Source organism: Lissotriton helveticus, chromosome 6, assembly GCF_964261635.1.
Source record: "Lissotriton helveticus chromosome 6, aLisHel1.1, whole genome shotgun sequence".
Lineage (NCBI taxonomy): Eukaryota > Metazoa > Chordata > Amphibia > Caudata > Salamandridae > Lissotriton > Lissotriton helveticus.
Window position 1 is genome coordinate 180,819,844 of NC_136067.1, and position 25,437 is coordinate 180,845,280.

Sequence of the window (25,437 nt, forward strand, 5' to 3'; positions counted from 1 at the left end):
TTTTTTGGGGCGCTCCTGACCCTAGGCGCTGCCAGAAGCGTATTAGGGTCATGCAAGCAGTTACAGCCCAAGAGGTAATTCCCAGCTCTAGTCTCGCTGCTTGTACCACCATAGATGATTTTGGCAGCGAGAACATGCTTTTTAGGATAGTTCCCTCCTCTTTATCCCAACATTTTTTCCCACTTAAGTAAAGTACTTCTGCCCCATACAGGAATTGTGAAGGGACCATTGCTAGGTAGGCCTTTATAACCAGCCTATATTACATTTCTCCATATACACTGTTGAATCTTTTTAGTCCCTTCACAGAAGTCGATGCCCTCATTTTTAATGTTTCTAGATGGGTATACCATTTCAGGTTACTCGTGAACCACATTCCCAGATATCTGTATTCTGTTACCCTCTCGAGTAATTCTGTACCCAGATACCAAGGGAACTTAGTTTTGCTCCTCCCGATACATACAATTTTGGTCTTCTCCATGTTCACTACTAATTTTTTATTTAAGCAGTATTCATTAAACATGTTTAATTTTCTCTGGAGACCTATCTCCGTCTGGTCCATAATCACCAGGTCATCTGCATATATTAAGCAGGATATATGGTTACCTCCTAATTTTGGACTAGCCCCTCTAACCTCTCTTAGTTTTAGAGGTAAGTCAGCTAGGAACAGGGAGAAAAGCAAAGGGGCCTCAAAAGACAAGCAGAGAAGTGTCAGTCATCTTTCCCTCTACCACCACTACTACTATACCTTGAGGATCTGGGTGATCAGCAAGCACGCGTCCATACCCCAGAGTAGTGTCCAGATAAGAAAAGTCTTTCCCAGGATAACGTCCCATTCCTCTGAGAGACAGATGTGAAAACATGAAGGATTCTGGACATCAGACCCTCTTAAGACATTTTCAAACAGTAAAGAGTTTTCAAAGAAGGGAAGATCTTTGTGTCCTAGTTATGGTAGCACAACGCCTATCTTTAAGGTCTGGTGCTACTTATGAAGAAAGTAACTGAATGAATTAGTACTTCTTGGGGTGATGGAACATAAAGGACACTGTTTTCTTACCAGACGGTCAATAGGGATATATGTTTTCGTCTCAGCAAGAAAGGTAGGATGACATTTAGACCAATAAAAGAGGCCCTGAAAGCCAAATTTGGAAACAGCAGCACCACTGCTCTACAGTGTTGAACTGGTGCTGAAAAAGGCATGGCACTTGGGGCAAAGTTTGGACAATGTACATGCTTCTAAAAGATTTGAGTGCTAGCACTCAGGTAACTTTACAAGAATATGTAAAGTTAATAGCACTTGTGGTGTCCAAAGCGCCTAATATATGATCTTTATCATAGTTAGTTTGAAAAACTGCACTGTACTCAGACATCAGCCGGCCAATGCAGCAATATCCCATGTGCAGGCCTTTGGTCTCATGAGTCACGCATGATGAGAGAGGTGTGATACGGAGCAGGATGTCTTCTTTCAATTTGGCCAACCCACGCTGATGAATATTCCTCAGGAGGAAGCTTCAGCAAATGTCCCAGATCGCAGAGCCCTGCATTGTTGGACAGTGGGCATCCGCATGATGGCAGGGGTGAGGGACAGAGGTCATCCAACTACCGGGCGCAAGCCTTTCTTCGTTGTTAGTCTACAGCATGTTACATGAGCAGTAATTACATGTGAGGAGCTAAGCATCTGCTATTGATCAGGCATGGATAATGCAGATCTAAAGAAACTCAGAACCATGGGGGTCGGAGGGGACAAAAGAGTAATTTGGACACTCAAATGTTTATATGCATTTGGTCAAATTATGATTCGTTTCCCGAAGATAAACTGCACAAATCAACTACTGAAAGCCGGTTCAGCCTAACAATTGTTTAACTGGTCTCTGTGGTTACTGTGTGAAAGGGGACAGTGCATCAATGCTACTGTAAACCTAAGGGTAGGTTTAGCTGTTTGTGTAATGCATTGAGAATTTTGTAAAAAAACTATGTTAAAGGTGCATTATTTTTTGTTTAAAGCCAAATGCACAGACATTCATTAAAATCTTGGGGCGTTATTTATAGTTTACTTCATAAAAAAAGATGATGGATGTTCTGTCTGTCATTACAAGCGCATTATAATTAAATAATTGAATATGGCAGACAGAACAGCCGCCACATATTGACGGACTCCCCTTTTTGCAAACTCCACATGAGGCACTTATTGCGTGATACAATTAATTTACAGTAGCCACCTCAAACGTGACTATAACATGCTGTTAATTATGAGTGTCAAAATGAACCTTTGTGTTTATTTTCGAACAAATATCAGACTGCATTCACTTGCGTAATGAGTAACATTGCCCAACACAGAGACACAATATTTGAAGAAACAAAGGTCACCAGGCATGACCTTAAGCAATGATATTAACTAGCAAGCATACAATAGCAATACGCACAGCATGCAGTAGATATTGGAAGGAGTTGCAGTAACAGTTATTAGTAAGCATTGGGGTGTACAGTTATACCAGTTTCACTGTGTCTTCAGTCTTCTTTTTCACATCAATTGGCTTGAATTCGGCGTATCGCAGCACATCACGGTAATAGGCTCGCGTATAATCATCACAATCGTGGAGTATAAATTTGCGGCCCAGGATGGTGATGTCTTGCCCAACACAGAAATCCTTGGGAGAGTACCAGTCGGTCACCTCGTGATCTGAGATTTCCAGCACACAAGCAGGGAAGGACACTACATGGGAACATTAATGAGAATAAATAGATTTGTTAGACATTACTATTACTGAGGGTTTGATATTGAATGAGGAAATGAATTCTAATATTCCTGGTTTCCTAGTCATCCTCACATAAATTTAAGGAACTCACCATGACCATAAATAAAATACATACCTATTGATGACAGGTATTATGATGGGAACCCTGCTTACCATATTCTTTAGGTGCAATCCGCAAAGCTATTTTATTGCCCACAGAATGGCAGCATGTATGCCTGCCAACAGCTCACAAAAAGAGACCTGGTATTCATAAATGTTTTAATACCCCTAATTTCAATGTCACAAGTGCTGAGAAATCCACAGTAGTAAATCCCACACAAGAGGTGGATAATGCGCAGGATAAGGCATGGTTAAATTGTAAGTCAGTGAACACTCACAAAACGTGTTTTTGTGGATATTCACAAATTAAAATCCGGCCATTTTCTACCCTAGACATAGCTGGAGATTTACTCAGGCCACGGGCTAGATTAAATCCCTTTCCAGGATGGGACAGGGAAGGTACCCCCACCATTTCGCAAGGTAGGGGAATGGATTCCTCCAAGGGGTAAAATAGTTTCCTTGTGGGAAAAAAAAGAAAAAGTGCTTTGGCACATTAGACTGCTCTTTCTACTGTGGGGAACAGAACGCTATTGAATGGTGGCACAGTCCAGACAGACGATCAAATGCATTGAGAGAGGGACGGGAGAAAGGAGGTCCAGTACCCGTGCTCCCAAGACAAAACTTCGAAATCACTAGACGATAACTGTTCCTGTAGAAGGACGCTTGCCTAATAGGACACAGAGAGTATAGATGAAGAAGAAGAGGGTTGGTAGTGATCCATCTAAGGCAGATGAATATTAGGTTGGATGAAAACAGAAGTATGTGGTGGGAAAATTGCTCAAATTTGAAGAGTTGCCCTCACACACCCGTTAAGGTGGTATGCTTCATCACACGCCGTTTTGCTCCTCGTGGGGTTGGAGTTGCAGTCCCCCAAGGGCCCCACGAGAGGGCTCTTTAGCGGAGCTCTATTAAGAGGAACACCGTAGTGGTGAGTGCAGGTGTGTGGGGAGTGTGCAGGTTAGTTAAAAATAACGTAACTGTACCCCTAGTAGTATTTATTCTTGGATCAGTTCGGTATGATTAAAAACAGGAAAAAGAACTCTGTTACCCTTGCTCGAGTGAGGATGGTCAGTTAAATTTTCAAAAGAGTAAGTGGTGATAAAGGTCATGGGGTCTGTTAGACCTGGCATCATTGGCGTGGTTTCCCCTGACTTTTTGCCTCTACCTCCTATATTTTTGACACTGTGCTGGAATTCGTTTTTGCTGGTTTAGGCTTTGGGCCCTTTGCCACTGCTGATCAGTGCCAAAGTGCAAGTGCTCCCTGGTTAAATTATTATTGTGATTGGTTATCCACGATTAGCATATTTGTTTTACCAGTAGGTCCCTAGTAACGTGCCTTGAGTGTACCAGGGATGGTGATTCAAATGCTTCTAGTGGGCCTGCAGCACTGATTGTGCCACCCACATGAGTAGCCCTAAAATGGTGTCTCAGGCCTGCCACTGCAGTGCCTGTGGCAGTTTGAACATTGCCATGTTGTCCTGGCCAATGTACACACTTGCCAGGCCTGACCCTTCCCTTTTCCTACACATTGGACAACCCTATGGTAGGCCCAAGGTACCCCCCACCCTCCCTGGGCAGGGTGCAGTGTATGTGAAAGGTAGGGAATGTTCTAGTGTGGGTAACATGTCCCGATAGTGAAATACTGCCAATTTCGTGTTTCACTATTGAAAGGCTATCTCGCCCATAGGATAACATAGGGAATGCTGTGTTACATGTTTACCTGCATATCTTCCCATAGCGGCAAGATAGACATATGGAATCTGGTATCCCTGAACTCAGGATTTGATAACACATATTTTAATGAAGATGATTTTTAAATTCTAAGTTTGGAAATAGCACTTTTAGGAAGTGGCTATTTTCTTGTTCAGCCTTTCTGTGTGCCTCTGCCTGTTTGTGGATTGACTGTCTGGTTTGTGAGTGACAGGGGCTGGGGAGGCTCCAGGAGACTGGGTGAGTCAGCACTAGGCTGAATAGACCCATCTGCATGTAGAGTGGTGGGAGGAGTAGCACCTGGGTCTGAATAGGGCTCTGCCTGCCTTCCACAATGCTGGCTCCACCTCCTCTGGTGCGTCTGATGGCCCTGGCCCACACTCACAAAGGAAGATGATGTGCACTGGCAGAGTGCACCCAGGACTGGTTTGGGCTTGGTCGAGGACCACTCAGACAGGAAGAACAAAGACTTTTGGGGTATAAAAGTAGAGCTGAGACCACTGTAAAATTAGATTAGGAAAAACTTTGTGATCAAGGAGGAATCCCTTCCAAAGAGGAACAGCCAGGAAGACTGAGGAAAAGTGCCGCCATTGCTGAGTGTCTGGAAGCTGACCTGCAGTTGCTGTTATTACTGAGGAGAAGGACTCAGGGGCTCTCTGCTGTGTGCTTTGTCCCCCTTGCTTGAAAAGGAGCTGTGCTTTGTGCTTTGCCCCCCTCTGAAGTCTACCTGTCTCCAAGGGCCTGAGAAGAGCTGGCCTCCTGTTGTAAACTCAGGGACACAAATGTATACAGAAGAAATCACCTTGTCAGCGCTGAGTGCGTGTGGCTGCGTACTGACTGTGGTCTTGTGAGCTTTGCCCTGCCTGGCCATGTGTTATTTGACTCGGGGTGCTTGTCGGTACACAGTGAGGCTCTGCATGAGGTGTGCTGTGCCTCTTGAACACCTGTCTCGGCGCTGCACTACCCGAGACCGTCAACAAGAGGCCGAGATCACGGGCCAAGTACGACAGAGGAGAGAAGCGCTGTGTGAGGGAGAATCACCGCTGCCAGCCCGGGAGCCTCGCAGGCATCATTTCCATTTCCCCGCCTACGTCATGGTGAAGCCCACGCATTCACGAAGGACTGATTCCTTGATTCTATGCTGAGAACGCAAGTGTAGCACATTCTGTGCTACCGCTGGGGCATTTTATCATTAAGGGCACCATTTTCTTTGTCCAGTGGTTCTCTCTACGCAAGGGCATGCATGAGGAGCACCTCATTGGCCTTTTTTAAGTAACTTCCCTCACACTAGCAACAAGGGCTCACAGCCATACTGAGCCTACAAGGGTTTCTATGCTTACCAGAGCGTTTTAACAAGGAGAACATTACTAAAGTGAACTTTCTTTTTTATAAGAGAACATTTCTAAGACAAGATTGATTGTGTATGTGATTTGTATGTCATTTTGATCTGCCTAATCTATATAAAGTGATTTATATACTTATAAACAACTTGTGTAGTGTCCATTTGTGGTGTTTCACTATATTACTGTGAGTGTTGGTACAAATACTTTACGCATTGCCTTGGGGATAAGCCTGTCTTCTAGTGCCAAGCTACCAAGGGGGTACGCAGAGGTTATCAACAGTGTGTTTTCCCCTTACCCTGACTACAAGTAAGGGTCCCTATTTGGACAAAGGTACTTACTTCTTCCAACTAGAGACCCCCGGATCTAACAGGTTTGACATGTTTCATGCCCTGGTGGTCCCTTCTGGATCCTTGGTGTTTCATCAGGACCAAAATAAATGTGAGAAATGCAGAGTTAAAATCAAAAAGGGGTCAGAGGGAATAACACACCCTGGTATTTAAATCTGAGTCAGGTGAGTGGTCGTTGTTGTCTGGAAACAGTCGTTCAGAACCACTCCAACGTATTAATCGAACCCAAAACAGGATGCCTCAACGGGGAAGCAAAAACAACAATTGAAGGACAGAATGCAGAACAATATCATACATTCACCCCAGTACAGAGATCTGCGCCTAAATCCATCGATTTTTTGCTCACCATGCCATTCCAGTTTGGACCCAGCCATATGCAAATCAGTCTTGTCCCTGCGCCCAATGGGAACAGTCCAGCTAGAACTGCAAGGCCAGGTCCTCCCTAGACTTGGAAACAACTGGAAACAAGCATCGTAGGACCGGTTTTGGGCTCTCAGCCCTCATAAGCCTGGATAGCTTGAGTCCAATGGCATGGGGAGCACGGGACCCAAGTCTGGGCATGCCCATCCCACTCGGTTGACAAATGCAAAAACAACAATTGAGGGACAGAATGCAGAACAATGTCATACATTCACCCCAGTAAAGAGATCTGGGCCTAAATCCTTAGGGGCAGATTTATGTTGAGAATGCACCACGTTTGCGTCACGCAACTGCGGCGTAAACGTGGCGCATCCCTACGACCCATTTACAACGTGACGCATCTAGGCAGATGCGTCACGTTGTAAAGCCCTGCGCCACTTGTGGGCGTTCCGGCGCAGGGTGGGCGTTCCGGGGCAGGTGCGCCTCGCAAAAGTGGCTGAGTGAAATCTATAAGATTTCGCTCAGTCACTTTCAGGCCAATGCTGCGTCAAAACCCTGCGCCTGCTTGAAGCAGGCGTAGGTCTTGACGCAGCATTGTAAAGATGGGGCACCCCCGAGCCTTGCTGGAGCTGCGTCGCGCTTGCGACGCAACTCCAGCAATGCGCCACCTTTACGGCACAGATGCGTCACGCATCTGTGCCGTTTTTGCCCCATGGTGGCCGCATTGTAAATGCGGCGCACCATGGGTGGCGGAGCAGCGGTGCAAAATAACTGGTGCATCCCTGGGGATGCGCCAGTTATCATAAATCTGCCCCATAGTTTTTTTGCTCACCATGCAATTCCAGTTTGGACCCAGCCATATGCAAATCAGTCTTGACCCTGTGCCCAATGGGAACATTCCAGCCCAAACTGCCAGGCCAGGTCCTCCCTGGAATGGAAACAAGCATCCTAGGACCGGTTTCGGGCTTTCAGCTCTCATCAGCCAGGATAGCTTGACTCCAGTGGCATGGAGAGCACGGGACCCATGTCTGGGCACACCCGTCCCACTCAGGGTGACAAATGCAAAAACAACAATTGATGGACAGAATACAGAACAAAGTCATACATTCACCTCAGTTTAGAGATCTGGGAATAAATCCATTGTTTTTTTGCTCACCATGCAATTCCAATTTAGACCCAGCCATATGCAAATCACTCTTGACCCTGGACCCAATGGGAACAGTCCAGCCCGAACTGCCAGGCCAGGTCCTCCCTGGACTGGAAACAAGCATCCTAGGGCCGGTTTTGGGCTTTCAGCACTAATCAGCCAGGATAGCTTGACTCCAGTGGCATGGAGAACACGGGACCCATGTCTGGGCATACCTATCCCACTCGGCGTGACAAATGCAAAAACAACAATTGATGGACAGAATGCAGAACAATGTCATACATTCACCCCAGTACAGAAATCTGGGCCTAATTCCATTGTTTTTTTGCTCACCATGCCATTCCAGTTTGGACCCAGCCTTATGAAAATCAGTCTTGACCCTGCGCCCAATGGGAACAGTCCAGCCTGAACTGCCAGGCCAGGTCCTCCCTGGACTAGAAACAAGCATCCTAGGACTGGTTTCGGGCTTTCAGCCCTCATCAGCCAGGATAGTTTGACTCCAGTGGCATGGAGAGCATGGGACTCATGTCTTGGCATACCTATCCCACTCGGGGTGACAAATGCAAAAAGAACAATTGATGGACAGAATGCAGAACACATAGCTGCCAAGGTTTCAGATTGCGCATGTGTGACATTTTCATAAATTCAGTGGAATTATGAGTGACATTCAATTACTATGAGTGACACTTTATCAGGAGGAAAATTAAGCAATGAAAACGAGGGAAACGTATACATATCAGAAATTATACCCATATGAGCAGCGGGGAACTCTCAGAAGATGTTAAAACTGCTCCAAAGCACCAAAAATGGAGGCCAGAGAGCAGAGCCTGAGCCAGCCTCCCTGAGGCTGAACCCCGCTTTGTGCAGACTGCAGACAGTGCCTGCAATGCAAAGCTCAGCGCAGGCGCTGTAACACCTGACGCGCTGTACTGGACAGGGCTGGTGTTACTCACACCTTGCAATCCTGAGACTGCAGACAGTGACTGCAATGCAGAGCTGAGCGCAGGCACTGTAACACCTGACACGTTGTACTGGACAGGGTTGGTGTTAATCACACCTTGCAATCTTAAGACTGCAGACAGTGACTGCAATGCAGAGCTGAGCGCAGGCGCTGTAACACCTGACACGTTGTACTGGACACGGCTGGTGTTACTCACACCTTGCAATCCTGAGACTGCAGACAGTGACTGCAATGCAGAGCTGAACGCAGGAGCTGTAACACCTGACGCGCTGTACTGGACAGGGCTGGTGTTACTCACAGCTTGCAATCCTGAGACTGCAGAGAGTGACTGCAATGCAGAGCTGAACGCAGGAGCTGTAACACCTGATGCGCTGTACTGGACAGGGCTGGTGTTACTCACAGCTTGCAATCCTGAGACTGCAGAGAGTGACTGCAATGCAGAGCTGAACGCAGGAGCTGTAACACCTGACGCGCTGTACTGGACAGGGCTGGTGTTACTCACAGCTTGCAATCCTGAGACTGCAGAGAGTGACTGGAATGCAGAGCTGAACGCAGGGGCTGTAACACCTGACGCGCTGTACTGGACAGGGCTGGTGTTACTCACAGCTTGCAATCCTGAGACTGCAGAGAGTGACTGCAATGCAGAGCTGAACGCAGGAGCTGTAACACCTGATGCGTTGTACTGGACAGGGCTGGTGTTACTCACAGCTTGCAATCCTGAGACTGCAGAGAGTGACTGCAATGCAGAGCTGAACGCAGGAGCTGTAACACCTGACGCGCTGTACTGGACAGGGCTGGTGTTACTCACAGCTTGCAATCCTGAGACTGCAGAGAGTGACTGCAATGCAGAGCTGAACGCAGGAGCTGTAACACCTGATGCGTTGTACTGGACAGGGCTGGTGTTACTCACAGCTTGCAATCCTGAGACTGCAGAGAGTGACTGCAATGCAGAGCTGAACGCAGGAGCTGTAACACCTGATGCGTTGTACTGGACAGGGCTGGTGTTACTCACAGCTTGCAATCCTGAGACTGCAGAGAGTGACTGCAATGCAGAGCTGAACGCAGGAGCTGTAACACCTGACGCGCTGTACTGGACAGGGCTGGTGTTACTCACAGCTTGCAATCCTGAGACTGCAGAGAGTGACTGCAATGCAGAGCTGAACGCAGGAGCTGTAACACCTGATGCGTTGTACTGGACAGGGCTGGTGTTACTCACAGCTTGCAATCCTGAGACTGCAGACAGTGCCTGCAATGCAAAGCTCAGCGCAGGAGCTGTAACACCTGACGCGCTGTACTGGACAGGGCTGGTGTTACTCACAGCTTGCAATCCTGAGACTGCAGACAGTGCCTGCAATGCAAAGCTCAGCGCAGGCGCTGTACACCTGACGCGCTGCACTGGACAGGGCTGGTGTTACTCACACCTTGCAATCCTGAGACTGCAGAGAGTGACTGCAATGCAGAGCTGAACGCAGGAGCTGTAACACCTGACGCGCTGTACTGGACAGGGCTGGTGTTACTCACACCTTGCAATCCTGAGACTGCAGACAGTGACTACAATGCAGAGCTGAACGCAGGAGCTGTAACACCTGATGCGTTGTACTGGACAGGGCTGGTGTTACTCACAGCTTGCAATCCTGAGACTGCAGAGAGTGACTGCAATGCAGAGCTGAACGCAGGAGCTGTAACACCTGATGCGTTGTACTGGACAGGGCTGGTGTTACTCACAGCTTGCAATCCTGAGACTGCAGAGAGTGACTGCAATGCAGAGCTGAACGCAGGAGCTGTAACACCTGACGCGCTGTACTGGACAGGGCTGGTGTTATTCACAGCTTGCAATCCTGAGACTGCAGAGAGTGACTGCAATGCAGAGCTGAACGCAGGAGCTGTAACACCTGACGCGCTGTACTGGACAGGGCTGGTGTTACTCACACCTTGCAATCCTGAGACTGCAGACAGTGACTACAATGCAGAGCTGAACGCAGGAGCTGTAACACCTGATGCGTTGTACTGGACAGGGCTGGTGTTACTCACAGCTTGCAATCCTGAGACTGCAGAGAGTGACTGCAATGCAGAGCTGAACGCAGGAGCTGTAACACCTGATGCGTTGTACTGGACAGGGCTGGTGTTACTCACAGCTTGCAATCCTGAGACTGCAGAGAGTGACTGCAATGCAGAGCTGAACGCAGGAGCTGTAACACCTGACGCGCTGCACTGGACAGGGCTGGTGTTACTCACACCTTGCAATCCTGAGACTGCAGAGAGTGACTGCAATGCAGAGCTGAACGCAGGAGCTGTAACACCTGACGCGTTGTACTGGACAGGGCTGGTGTTACTCACAGCTTGCAATCCTGAGATTGCAGAGAGTGACTGCAATGCAGAGCTGAACGCAGGAGCTGTAACACCTGACCCGCTGTACTGGACAGGGCTGGTGTTACTCACAGCTTGCAATCCTGAGACTGCAGAGAGTGACTGCAATGCAGAGCTGAACGCAGGAGCTGTAACACCTGACGCGTTGTACTGGACAGGGCTGGTGTTACTCACAGCTTGCAATTCTGAGACTGCAGAGAGTGACTGCAATGCAGAGCTGAACGCAGGAGCTGTAACACCTGACGCGCTGTACTGGACAGGGCTGGTGTTACTCACAGCTTGCAATCCTGAGACTGCAGACAGTGACTGCAGAGCTGAGCGCAGGCGCTGTAACACCTGACGCGTTGTACTGGACATGGCTGGCTTTACTCAGACCTTGCAATCCTGAGACTGTGCTTTCTCTTGTGCTTCATTATCCTCGAGTTTCTCCGGCCGCTTCCTCCTGTATTTTCCGTAGCGTGCACTTGCTCGGCTGTTATTAACGCCTTCACTGCCAGGGCTTCTATAGATATATCGTGGCATACATACATCTTAAGGGCAGTGAGAAAACACAATTAAGACATCTTTCGGTGCCCACTTTCTAGTTTGTTAAAAGTTCAAATCCTGTTAAACTAACAGGAATCGTGGAAAGAAACTACTATTTGACTGTTGCTTGCACGTAGAAGTTAATTTGCTCCTAAAATGATGAGGTCTAATTTAATCGAGCGGAGTATATTAAATCATCGAAGACTCTGTACTCAAACATATTTACATGTTATAAAATAACAAAGTACGTTTAACCTTTGATTTCTCTCTTCCTTGTGCATTTGTCAGTTTTCATGTGTAAGGCCCAAATTCTGCTATCCTTCGTAAACTTTCAACTTGTTTCCGGATTTCTGTTTCCTGTTTTCACACTCCATGGAGTGGACTAGGAGAAGGGCAGAAATGTCAGAAGGGGAGCTGGACGCATGTGTGAGTCCCCTGAGCTCATGGGCGTAGGAAGTGTGGGGGACGCGGGGGACATATCCCCCAGATTTTAGAGTGGGGGGGGACACGGGGACAAGGGTGGGGGGACGAGGGGACAAAAGAATTTCCCCTCTCCCTTCTGTTATTCGCAGGGCCATTAGCGCGCGAAAGCGTTACCTAATGGCCCTGTACTTGACCTGTGACCTCACCTGCCTGCAGTCAAAGAGGCCACCCGCCCTCTGCCCTTTGTTATTCTGCAGGAAGGCTTGGCCAGTCTGGGAAGGGCAGAGAAGGAAAAAACCTGTGTCTCTTTTCCGTCATGCCCAGCGAGGGCAAAGGCAGTGTCTGCTTCTCCTCCTCTGCCTCTGCTTCCCTCCTCCACCTCTATCTCTCTCTTTATTCCTCCATCTCTTTCTGTCTCGCTCCTCCTTACATTTTGATTTCAAGAGACAGCTCTTACCTACTCTCTCTTGCCTCTCTTTTTCTTTATTTGTTCCCCTGTGAAATGGATCCAAAAAAAACGAGCAGAACACTTTGGCTGGAAATGTCCTCATTTTCTGACAGGCTTCTATTCCAAAGTACAACCTCGGGACGTCGAGAAAAAATAATTAAAATAAGAAAAATAATTAATTAACCAAATAAAGCTATACAGAGTGGTCAGCAGACAGGCCAGATTGTTATTTACACCCATGCACCTTAGCGCTGCTTTACAGAGTTTTCCAGTGAAGCGCTACTTTCTTTTTATCTTCTTTCTGTGAGCAACAATGTTTTGCCAGGGTGGGGAAGTGCACCATTCATAAAGGGACTGCAATACCTGGTTGAGGGGTGGACTGGAAAACGTTTAATATGAGCGTTTTCAACAGTTTTAATTATTTTAGCCTATAAAATGTGTACCGCTGCTCTGTGTTGAGGGATTTGGGGGCATATTAGCAAGGGCAATCTTGCCACTTTAGCGGGACTTTTTCCCGCTAAAGCGGCGATATTTTTATCGTCCTATTAGCAAGCTGTTGCTAACAGCAGTTAGCGACAGCTCATAGGCGATAGTTACAGGTTTGGGGCCTGCTTTGCATGTCAGCGATCTTTATCGCTAATGACATGCAAAGTGGGCATACCCAAACTGTTAGCGACTGAAAACAGTCGCTAACACAGCTATCGCCTATTAGCAAGGCAGGCGAAGCGGTAAAAAAAAATTGCGCTAGGCATGATTATCGCTAGAACCTAACGCCTGCTAAAAAGTTGACTTACCTGTACAGTCAATGGGGGGTGGATTATCACATTAAGCCCCCATTGGAGTTAATGCGAGAATATCGCTGGATTTCCAGCGATAATCTCGCATTGAGCCGCTAACGCCGATATTTCATTGCATTGGAGATAAACGTTGCTAATAGCGCGTTATCTCTGCGATAATATCCAGCAATAGGCAGCGATAAAAAAAGTGCGCTAAGCGCATTCAGCAAAAAATATCGCTACTCCTTGCTAATATGCCCCTTGGTCTTTTTTAAACCAAACTGCTTACATTTTGTAAGGATATAAGCAATGGACATTGAAACGGGCCCCTTCCTGGTCCTGTAGTCATGTCCTGAACTTTTCAGGCAAAATCACTTACTGATTTCTGAATAATGAGTTTAAAACCGTTAAGGGAACCATGTTCTTCCTGCTTACATTTCACATGCTTTGCTCATCCTTGCATTCAGTATTTGCTTTTTACAGGGTGTTGTTACTTTTTTTCAGGCAGCATTCTACTCTTGTCCAATGCATAATTTGAATTGAGTCTCAGCACAATTGTGCTGTAGCTGAAGGCAGTGCCAGTTTCTCGCAGTGGGGCAGTATGGTGTCCAGTGGGGGAGAGGATGTGGCACTCTGGCCAGAACTGCCAAATTTGGAACTGGAGCACCATTTTCAGCCTTCATGACCAGTCCACCAGACCACACTCCTGACAGAGTTCATTCCGATGCTACACCTTAGAAGGCCCGATAGACCTTAGAAGCCCTGGTGTCTTAGCACCAGCAGGTGGACCCTAACGGTGGCAAGTATGGGTTAACCTCGAAGACCTGTCCACCACAATCATGCAGTTCACCTCCAGTCTTGCGAGCAGGCATACGAAGAAGCACACACTAGAGCGACAGTGACTCTGTCACTGACATCACAAGACCCTTGAGGCCAGTCCACCTCGTCCATTGGTACCTTTATTGGACTTTTTCAGCACTAGTAGTGCAACTTACAAGGGGTTGGTAATGTTGGATTTGCATGCACATTAAACTTAGGGGGTGATTATAATGGTGGTGGGACTGCCACATCACCGCGTCGTTGACAGTCCCACCGCCATCGATGACTGCATTGTTGCCCGCCATATTACAATGGCGGGCAGTTCCCTGGCAGTCGGAGAGACCGATCGCCACGCACACTTCTCCCTTCCATAGGGAAGGGAGAAGGCTGGGATCCTTGTGTCTTGCAGAAAGGAGAGAAAAGGGTGTATCTGCTCTTCAGGAAGGATATACAATGCAGAAAGGGCCAGAATAGCCACTCTGGTATTTCTTTTGTGGGCTGCAAGCTAATGATGCTTAATTTAAGTTGGTGTCTGTAGGTGAGGCGTAACTGTATTCTTTGTTAGAGACCAGTACATTATTTAAACCATCAGACTGTAAAACCAAACAAGAGAAAGGCATCAAGAGTTGTTGGCAGAAGGAGGAAGGGAAATATGGAAAACAGAGAAAAAGGAGAAAGCAAAGATGAGAAAGAACCTGGAAGAGTGAGATAATGTGGAGGGAGAGTATGTTGGTGGATAAAGGAGGCAGGGGATGAAATCAGATAGACAACCTTGGTATTCAACAACCCAGCTCCGCCACGGATTCCCTCACTACTGCAGTGCTGCCCAAGTCTCCATAACCAATCTCTCAGATGCATTTAATTAGTTATATTGGGCCACTCATACCAGTGCAGGGTGTCAACACTTCACATCATTCACAATACACAGAGGCAGTCAATCATAGGTGTGTAAATCTGAGCATAGGAAATGTTAAATAAAACTACAGGGTGTATGAGTCACATGTCATCCATACTTGTAGACAATATTGTTTAAGAGTGCTTGGTCTGGATGTTCGAAAGTGGGTTAATAGTAGGGAGAAACGTATATCTCTCCCTGGCAATAAGGACACTACCTTAATATATAGCTCCGTACCAGTCTCCAAAAATTATTCTCATGCTCAACCCTTGCTAGCTTGGCTGTGAGCATGTATGTAAAGCATTTAAAAACACCAATTCAGTAAATAATTATGACACAACACACAATAAAAATCCAACACCAACTTATAAAAATACAAAATATTTTTTTCTTTAAAATGAAAAAAATCCAATGTAGGGAACCCGGAATATGACTTTAAAAAAATTTAGCACGATATAGCACATAGAAACGTATATCCCTTTTGGTACATCTAGTCACGCTGGACCTGCTCAAAGTCAAAGTTTCAGGCCGATCACGATGAAGCCCTGCCGGGCTACTCCTGTGTTAGGTCTCGGTCAAAGTTTTTATCTTCTGACTTAGAAACTTTTCTGGAGCTTTTCTTCACAGGGTCCGTCGAAGCTCTCAGCCAGCCCTGATTCGGTGAGCGTTCGCAGGCTTGCCTTGCAACGAACTCCCGGTCAAACTTATGGAAGTCCAACCTCCGGAGCTTTCCAGCGGTACAAGCTAGGGATGCAGGCTGGCACACAGTTGATGGTGGGTGGCTTGGCTCTCATGGTTGGCCCCGGTCACCTTTTCTAAGTTCGGAATTAGAAATGTTTGCAGAGCTTCTTCTTGCAGGGCCCTTCAATGCTTTTCACTAGGCCGGATTCGGTGAGGGTTCGCCAGCTTGGGTTTCCGCCTATGCCCAATCAAACTCTGGAAGTTGGACCCCTGGAGCTTTTCAGCCGGAGGAACCTGGACGGCAGGCCAACTCATGGTTGATGGTTGTCGGCTTGGCTGGCCAGAGTGAGTCGGTGCACTTATGGAGCTTTTTACCAAAGTTCCTCCAAACTTCTCCAAACCTCGGGAACTTCTTCCTAAAGTTTTCCAAAGGGTCTCAAAGTGTCCAAAATTTACTCCAAGGGTCTGGAATCTCCAAGATGGTCCTTGAAATGGACTTCAGTTACCACAATCCACTTGGACAAAACCCTTTCAAATTCACTGGTAGTTCTCCATGCTGGGTATTCTTGGTGGTCCAGGTGTGCTCTGTTAACCTTCAGCTTGCAGGGAGTCCACTATTTAGTCATTTTGAAGCAATGTAGTCCATAGAACTGTAATTCCAGATTGTGCAACAGGCACAATCTTCAGTCCAGGGCCTGATTGGTTCAAATCAAATTCCTCAGCAGGGACCCTTCTTCTCCCAAATTTGAAGCAGCATAATCTGAGAGGCTGTGTCCCTTTCAGATACTTATTCCAAGTGCTCTGGGTCAAGAAGGAGGACACTCCTGTCCAATGGGGTGCAGGGCAATGCTCCAGGGTATGACCACATCCTCTAAAGTGTGGCATTATTTTCCCAAAGAGAGCACAATTTCTCCAAAATTCATCATGGCTGATTTTCTAGCAGAGGGAGCAGAACTAACTAAACCAGCCTACAGGATGGCTTTATCTATCTAGGTCCACTCCCCTTACACCTGGGAATTCCTCCTTAATCCCCCCATCCGGCTGTGGGAGAGGTGTAAATGAAAGTGATTTTACCAGCTTGTCTTCTTCTCTTGAAGAGCATTGTTTACTACCCCTCCTCCTGGCTCTGGCATGCCTATGCCCAGCAACCTCTACTCCCAGACAGGCCTCCTAACTCCAGGGGTCATTTATCACCTCTTCAAACAGCCAGTCCAAATCCACTTACCTCTGACAAATCAAGGCAGGGCACTAGAGGGCTGAATTGTGGCTTGCAGACAAGAAAGTCTTATAACTAATTGTCTGTACATTTTAGAATAAATTCAACAAAACCACATTGTTGCATTCATCATTAACATTCTTCTGAGTCCTTTAATCCTAGTTGTATGGCTTTCCTTTCTCCAGTTATTAATCAATAACCTCTTGCAATGTTAACCTATGGGCTGGGGATCTGCAATGGAAAAATTAACTGGACAATTTCTCCAATACCAGGGCCTTTATAAGGATCCTCCTTATACCTACAGGACCCCCCACCACTGGGATACATAGGACAGACTTTAGGGGTTCTGATTATATCAAAATATTGCAGATCCTCACTTCACAGTGCTCCTAGCACAAAAGCCGATTTTGGGAAGCACTATACTACAATGTAGGCGGTGAAATGTGCAATTTCACTAAACCCAGGGCATATAACACTCATGTTATAAGGGTTCTCCTTGTAGATACCTGACCTCTAACCCCTGGGACACCTAGGGGAACCCTTGGGGATACCTAATATGCCCCAACATTGTAGTTGATCAATTTGTAAGTGCCCCACACCCAAAAGTCAAGATTGGGCACAATTTGCATTTTAAAAGCAGTCCTCCAACACGGGTGTGCTTTTAAACTGACCTCAGGCTACAGCAGTGCACACATGCAAATACAGGATGAGCTGCTGGCCTCTAAACCACTATGCCCTAATATATACTAGGGACTTAAAGGTAGTTTCAATCCCCATGCCCATTATGTACTAGGGCCGTATAGGAGAGGTCATGTCAATCATGGAGGTACCCTAACCCATGGTGCACCCTAGTGTATATAGGTGTTGTTACTGTATTTGTAAGTGTCTTTTTCAACATAGCACTGGCCCTGGGCCTGATTAGTCAGAGGCCAGGGTCAGCCAGAGTCAGGTACCACCAGTACCAGTCAGCAAAAAGTTGGAGAGTGCCCAGGGCACAGATGGCTTTGCAACACTAGAGAAGCACAAACCCAGAATTTAAAACATAACACCATGGTTGGGGGTTCTCTTTAATAATCAGAATTGATTTCCATCCTAATGAGCCCATTTTCCGACCTTAGGATAATGAAAGACTTGGTAAAAATCATAACGTTCTAATCTATACCTTGCAGTTTTCATGCAGCTCCTTGATGACGGTTAATAGCTCACTGTTCAATGTTAGGATTTTAACTTATAAACTGCAAATAGCAAAAGAATCTCAGACAAAAGCAGTAACTCACTGACCTATTTACATTATATGCATTTTGTGATCTGCGTGGTACACGTTCTTTGCAGCAGGCATATTAACACATTGTGGCTACCTTACCATGAGTCAAAACTTCCATTAGTCAGACCTCTGATCTCTCTCAATAAAGATCATTAATCACCGAAGTTGTCTTCACATTTTTATTGTTGCCTGAAAATTGCTGGAGACCAGGAATGCAGCAGCAGGTACTTTTCAAACCATAATGCACTTACAAACATGACGCCCTCACCCGAATTCAGCGACCTTTTTTGCTTGGTGCATGAAGATGCAAGATTCATATAAAAAAAATTTTTAACATTTGGTATGATTACACCGTTTGTTTGCTCACCATGCCATTCCAGTTTGGACCCAGCCATATGCAAATCAGTTTTGACCATGCGCCCAATCGGAACAGTCCAGCCCGAACTGCCAGGCCAGGTCCTCCCTGGACTGGAAACAAGCATTCTAGGACAGTTTCGGGCTTTCAGCGCTCATCAGCCAGGATAGCTTGACTCCAGTGGCATGGCTAGCACGGAACCCACTTCTGGGCTTACCCGTCCCACTCAGGGTGACAAATGCAATAACAACAATTGGACAGAATGCAGAACAATATCATACATTCACCCCAGTACAGAAATCTGGGCCTAAATCCATCGTTTTGTTTGCTCACAATGCCATTCCGGTTTGGACCCAGCCATATGCAAATCAGTCTTGACCCTGCGCCCAATGAGAACAGTCCAGCCCGAACTGGCAGGCCAGGTCCTCCCTGGACTGGGTACAAGCACCCTAGGACCGGTTTCGGGCATCAGCCCTCATCAGCCAAGATAGCATGACTCCAGTGGCATGGAGAGCATGGGACCCACATCTGGGCATACCTGTCCCACTCGGGGTGACAAATGCAAAAAGAACAATTGATGGACAGAGTGCAGAACAATGTCATACATTCACCCAAGCACAGAGATTTGGGCTTAAATCCATTGTTTTTTTGCTCACCATGCCATTCCAGTTTGAACCCAGCCATATGAAAATCAGTCTTGACCCTGCGCCCAATGGGAACAGTACAGCCTGAACTGCCAGGCCAGGAAACAAGCATGCTGGACCGGTGTCGGGCTTTCGGCACTCAGCCAGGATAGCTTGACTCCAGTGGCAGCATGGAGAGCACGGGACCCACAACTGGGCATACCCGTCCCACTCAGGGTGACAAATGCAAAAACAACAATTGATGGACAGAATGCAGAACAATGTCATACATTCACCCCAGTGCATAGATCTGGGCCTAAATCCATTGTTTTCTGCTCACCATGCCATTCCAGTTTGGACCCAGCCATATGGAAATCAGTTTTGACCCTGCGCCTGACAGTCCAGCACGAACTGCCAGGCAAGGTCCTCCCTGGACTGGAAACAAGCATCCTAGTGTGGTAAATAAATAATTAATTACCGGTTCTATTTTTGACTATAATTAATAAACAGGTAGCTCAATAAATAAGAGTCAAGATTCGAGGTAGCTGGAGTTGACAGGCTTTAATTAAGCATAAAAGGACTGGAACAGGACAGCCTGTACGGGAATGGGATGGCAGGGCCCAGCAGCTGCCGGGGCAGGATCTGGGAATGGCTAGCAAACTTTAATAACAGTGCACAATATTTATAGTTAAACAAAATACATTGTATTCAGTACAGTAGGCGTAGCAGTAGGCGGAGTTTGTAGCAGTCGCGAAAGATAAGGCATAAAGTGGGTGTAACAAGAGGTGTGTGCAGGGCGTATACATAGACATGTGATGCAAACGTAACAGAATATGTCATAAAAGGGCGGAAACATGGAGGGGGCTACCTGAGCAGCTGGGACCTCTAACCTAGTGGTGCGCGCAAACTGGCAATGACGTGTTACTAGAGAGAACTGGGGGCTATGACTTCTGCGCTAGAAGAGGAGACGAAAGTCTGGAGTGTCAGAGCGACATGTACCTAAAGCCTATCTAGTATCTAGTGTTTAGAGAACATGTTGATAGAATCCAAGAGTTATCAGGGCAAAGGCTAACAGACACTAAGACTGGTGCATGCATAATTCTACATGTAGTGTGTGTGCGAGGAATATTCTATGAATATTAATACAGTATTTCTCTTACATGGAGACATAAAGGCTAGACCATGACGGAAACTATTGATGCGATTCAGTAGCTTAGGAATGCAGAGAAGGAGGGCTGGACTGATAACTAGAATCATAACATACTCTTGGCAGACTGGGAGGCAGAGCCAGGCCGGGCCGGGCACTGCGAGGCATGAAAGTAAGCTAAGGGTCAGGGATACAGGTGGGGCTGTATCGCTCCTCGGAGAGGGTTCAGGAAACAGGAGCTGAATCTGAGTCCGGGTCCTTTTGAGGCCTAGAAACGGGGACAATTCAATGAATTAACGTGCACACTGTAAAATGTGGCAACGTAGGATTACATAGGCCTGATATTCGTTGTATTCACGAGGACTGGAAACTGACATACTAGAGATGGACACAACTGTAATTGCGTCTTTAATCGATCAGAAGGGAATACATGCATATCGATCATGCACATATAACGTAACATGGGGAACACGTAGGCACATATAACATGGCAAAATGTACTTTTCCACATTCCCTCCTTGTGCCCTACGTTTCCATCAGGAAACATCTATATTCATGATACCATCTATCATTTCATACAGCATCATTTGCTCGTCTCGAATTGTCTTGGAATGGGACTTAGGACTAGGAATACAAGAGGTAGCACACATGCCGCAAATCGCAGGGCCACATTGTATACAGAGGCAGCAACTGAATATGATCATTACTGCAATACCTAGGAATGACAATACTTTCCATCCCCAGGCAGATAGGATATCCCAGAGCCAACCGGACCATGTCCAGGTGCCTGGATTCTGGTGTAACTGATGGGCAATTTTATGAAGTCTGGTTATAGCTGAATAAACAGACGGCGCGTTATTAGGAATGAAAATGCAGCAACTAGATCCGATGACTCTACATGCTCCTCCTCTATCGGCCAGTATGACGTCAAGAACGAGACGATTTTGGAGCACGACAAATCTCATAGCAGATTGCTCTTCGGTTAAGTTACCTAGAGCAGAAGTAGTCTCATTCACTACTGCTTCGAGGGTTCTGGTTAATCTACGTATTAACTTACTATTCTGGATAGGTCCTATAAAGAAGAAGAAACCTTTATTAAAGTCTTGATACTGTTCTAGAGTAGTTTCAGTTTGATCAACAATCGGGGACTCGATCTCCCTTCTATGTCTGACGTGGACTAGATGTGTGTTTCTGTGATAGTCTGATGGGGCTAGAAAAACTGGTGGCAGTAGGAAGGCAATGTAACATGTTCCATCCCAATCGAGGGGCAGACGAATATATGCGGTCTGACCACAAACAAAATAAGAATGACGTGAGGCTTTGAAAATAGATTTCCCACTGTCACTATACTCGACAGTAGTAGTACAATCACTATGTCCTACATGTGCGGAACCATTCTTTCTGACACATAATTCGCCTTTGACTGGTAGTACTGAAATAGCAGGCAAGTCTGGAGTAGTATCAGACTGAACATTCAGGACCATAAAATTCGAGGAATAATTACCTAAATCATATACTTCATTTTCTAGATCTAACCCTGTTCTATGGGGGAGACCTTGCTTGTCTGGGAAACATGTTCTATTCAGGAGGGACATATCATTTGAAGATGACGTTAACATGGACCATGCTCCACACGAACCATTATGTGAAAACGGATAAGGAAAGAGTGGCAGAACTCCCTTCGGTGTCTGGAAAGGGGGGAGTCGACCACACACCCAACAATTTGTGGCATTGCTGGTCTGGTGTGAATAGTGTAACATTCTGATGAATGTGTTATTACGCATAGCAAGACGATAGGATAACTCGTGAGGAGGCAGATCACTAAATGTGTGCTCTACTGTAGCATTAGAAAACTTATTTACATGAGAAATTGGAAAACATAAATGCAATGCATAACTTGTGCAGGTAACCATCAAACTTAGAAACAATAAGAAACTTAGAAAAACGATACATCTGATAGAGTTTTGACTAACTCTCTCACTATGGGGGTCTATCTCATACATGTCAGATACCTGTCTAACCGTTTCACCCGAGAGGGACTTAGACAATTAAACTGGCTGACTTATTTTACTAGACCGGAGCTTTAATTTATACTCCTGCTGCGGAGTTTTCTCTAACAGAGGAACTTTCAGTTCGGGATTGAAATTAATGTCTGATTTAGAGTCTTGTTTCAGGCAGTCTCTAGTAATGGAACAGTCTTTGGAATTGTCATAAAAAGTCTTTTGTCTGATTCCATGAAATTTCTTGATATGCGACAGATGGACCCAACCCTTGCGGCCTTCCAACTTCACGGCCGTACGGGTGGTCAGAAGGACTAGTCTCGGCTCCTTCCAGCGAGGCTCCAGCGGACTTGAACGATCAAAGTTCCTGACCAATACGAGGCTTCCTGGAACGATTTCATGCGGTTTCACCTCGGTATTGTCTGGAAATGCAGCGGCAACCTGTGAACGACAAGAGTGTAGGGCAGACATCAAGGAAGCTAGGTAATCTGTCAACAAATTACTGGAAACATCTGTAATACTGCGGGGTCTAGGTGTACCCCACATGTTTGGGGGGCGGCCGAATACGACCTCATAAGGGGACAGACCTGATCTGGAATGTGCAACCATCCTCATAAAGAATAAAGCAACTGGCAGGGCAACTAGCCAGTCTACACCTTTCTCTTTACATGTCTTGGCAATACGGATTTTCAGGGTCTGATTATGTCTCTCTACGAGACCGGCTGCTTCAGGATGGCGCACACAATGGAACTTCCACTGATACCCTAACAAGAGGGAAACATGTTTCATGAGCTCAGAGGAGAATGGCTGGCCGTTATCAGAATACACGACCCTAGGGAGTCCATAACGGGGGAAAAATTCACGAACCAACTGCTTGGCAGTGGTCGCTGCTGTGTAATCTGGAACTGGATATGCTTCTGTCCACCTGGACAAAGCGCATACAACTACAAGGACATACTTGAAACCTCGACATCGCTCCATCTGAATATAATCCATCTGGAGGACTTCAAAAGGGTGGTCAGGAGGTTGGAATCCACCTTGTTCCACCGGGACACTTTTACCTGGATTGAACTGACAACATATCATACAGGTACGGACTTTCTGCTTGGCTGCAGCTCGTAAGTGCTTGTTGAACCAAAGGTTCTGGATACTGTCTAACATGGCTTTTTCTCCTAGGTGTGCTGGACTATGTGCGGTATTGATAATGACTTGAACCATGGAGTCGGGGAGAAACCATGTGGCTTTTCCCTTCGTCACCCATCCCTGATCTGTCTGGACCCCTCCTTGTTCGGACCATTTCTTGATTTCTTCAGGAGTAGCATGTAACTGTATGTCTATGACATCTTGTGTAGGGTCCTTAACTGTCATACATGTAGTCTGTTCTGGAATGAATGTCTGTGTCTTGTTAACTGGAATGTCTGGTGTCTGAGCTGTAAGCTTGGCTGTTCGATCTGCTAGATCATTACCTTGGGAAATGATGTCAGTAACTTTCGTATGTGCCTTGCACTTCATGATAGCGATAGCTGTCGGTAAATGTATTGCATCTAACAGAGCTTGAATGAGGAGACCATGCTGAATCTTGGTTCCATGAGAAGTCATGAAACCTCTCTCCTGCCAGAGCACTCCGAAGTCGTGTACAACTCCGAATGCGTAACGTGAATCTGTATATATATTTACTTTCAGGTTCTTGGCACGTATGCAGGCTTGGGTCAGAGCAACTAGCTCTGCTGCTTGAGCAGACAGGGTGTCAATAGGGTGTGTTTCAATAACTTCTGTATCAGTAGTCACTGCATACGCGGCTACTAGTTCTCCTGTACTAGTTCTCATACATGAACCATCCACATAAAGTGTCAGGTCGGGATCAGGTAATGCAATGTCTGTCAGGTCTTGTCTTGGCTTAGTCATAGTGTTAATAACTTCCACGCAGTCATGTGTGGCAGTATTTGAAGTAACTGACGGTAACAGTGTAGCAGGAATTAGAATGTTGCAGCGTCTGATTTCTATGTGTGGCTGGAACAGTGTCAGTTCATAACCTGTTAAACGTGCAATGGTCAAGTGCTGTGTCTGTGTTCGGTTTAAAAGAACTTCCACGGAGTGTGGAACTTGTACTGTCAGGGAGTGTCCTAATACTATGGAATCACTTTGTCTGATAGCTAGAGCTGTGGCTGCAACTGACTTGAGGCATGCAGGCAAAGCCTGGGCTACTGGATCTAATGTGCTCGAAAAATAAGCACAGGGCTTGTACTGTCCTGCTTGATCTTGTGTGAGAACAGATAATGCTGTACCTTCACGTTCTGTGACAAAAAGTGTAAAAGGCTTACTGTAGTTCGGTGTAGCTAGAACAGGTGCTTGGCATAAGGCTTTCTTTAATTCATTAAAAGCAAGTGTATGTTCGGATGTCCAAGAGAGGACAGTCGATACGGCTGCCTCCTGTGTCGTTAACTGTATCAGTGGCTTGGCTAGATATGCATACTGAGGAATCCATTGTCTGCAATAGGAAGTGAGGCCGATAAAAGCTCGTACCTCCTTCTGGGTCTTGGGCTGAGGAAGACTCGCTATTAACTGGATACGGTCAGGTGTCAACTGCCTACCCCTCTTGGACAGTAAGTGTCCTAAGTAGACCACTTGCTGGACACAGAACTGAAGCTTCGAAGGGGACACCTTGTGCCCCATCTCGGCTAGGAAATACAGAACCGTAAGTGACGCACGCTCGCAGTCACGTTCAGAACGGGCTGTGATCAGTAGATCATCGACATACTGGAGCAGGGCAGTGTCAGTTGGCATATGAATATTGTCTAGTTGTCTCTTAAGTGCTTGACTGTAAATACTAGGACTTTCTGTGAAACCTTGAGGAGCTCGTGTGAATTTATAGCTCCTTCCATTTAAACAGAATCCGAAAAGGCACTGGCTGTCTGGATGAATGGGGACACTGAAAAATGCGTTCTTGAGGTCTATAACTGTGAAGAACGTAGCTTCAGAATCAATGGCTGTCAATAGGGAAGAAATATCTGGAACTACTGGGTACTGGGGAATGATACATTTATTAAGTTCTCGAAGGTCAATCACTAATCGATATACTGGAGGCGCATTTGGATCAGTACGTTTCATGACTGGAATGATAGGAGAATTACATACATTGGAGTCAGTTTCTACAACCACTCCTTGAGCAATGAGCTCG

The 25,437-nt window shown here is 46.4% G+C and overlaps 1 protein-coding gene across 2 annotated transcripts in view; it reads right to left on the minus strand.

Annotated features, from left to right (window-relative positions):
• The window catches only part of EFHC1 (EF-hand domain containing 1), a 297,382-nt gene that overhangs the window by 149,665 nt on the left and 122,280 nt on the right, over positions 1–25,437 (minus strand). For both annotated transcript variants that reach the window (XM_078647587.1, XM_078647586.1), the window contains exon 6: positions 2,490–2,710. In XM_078647587.1, coding sequence (XP_078503713.1) covers positions 2,490–2,710 — 221 coding nt within the window. The remainder of the gene's footprint in view (positions 1–2,489; positions 2,711–25,437) is intronic.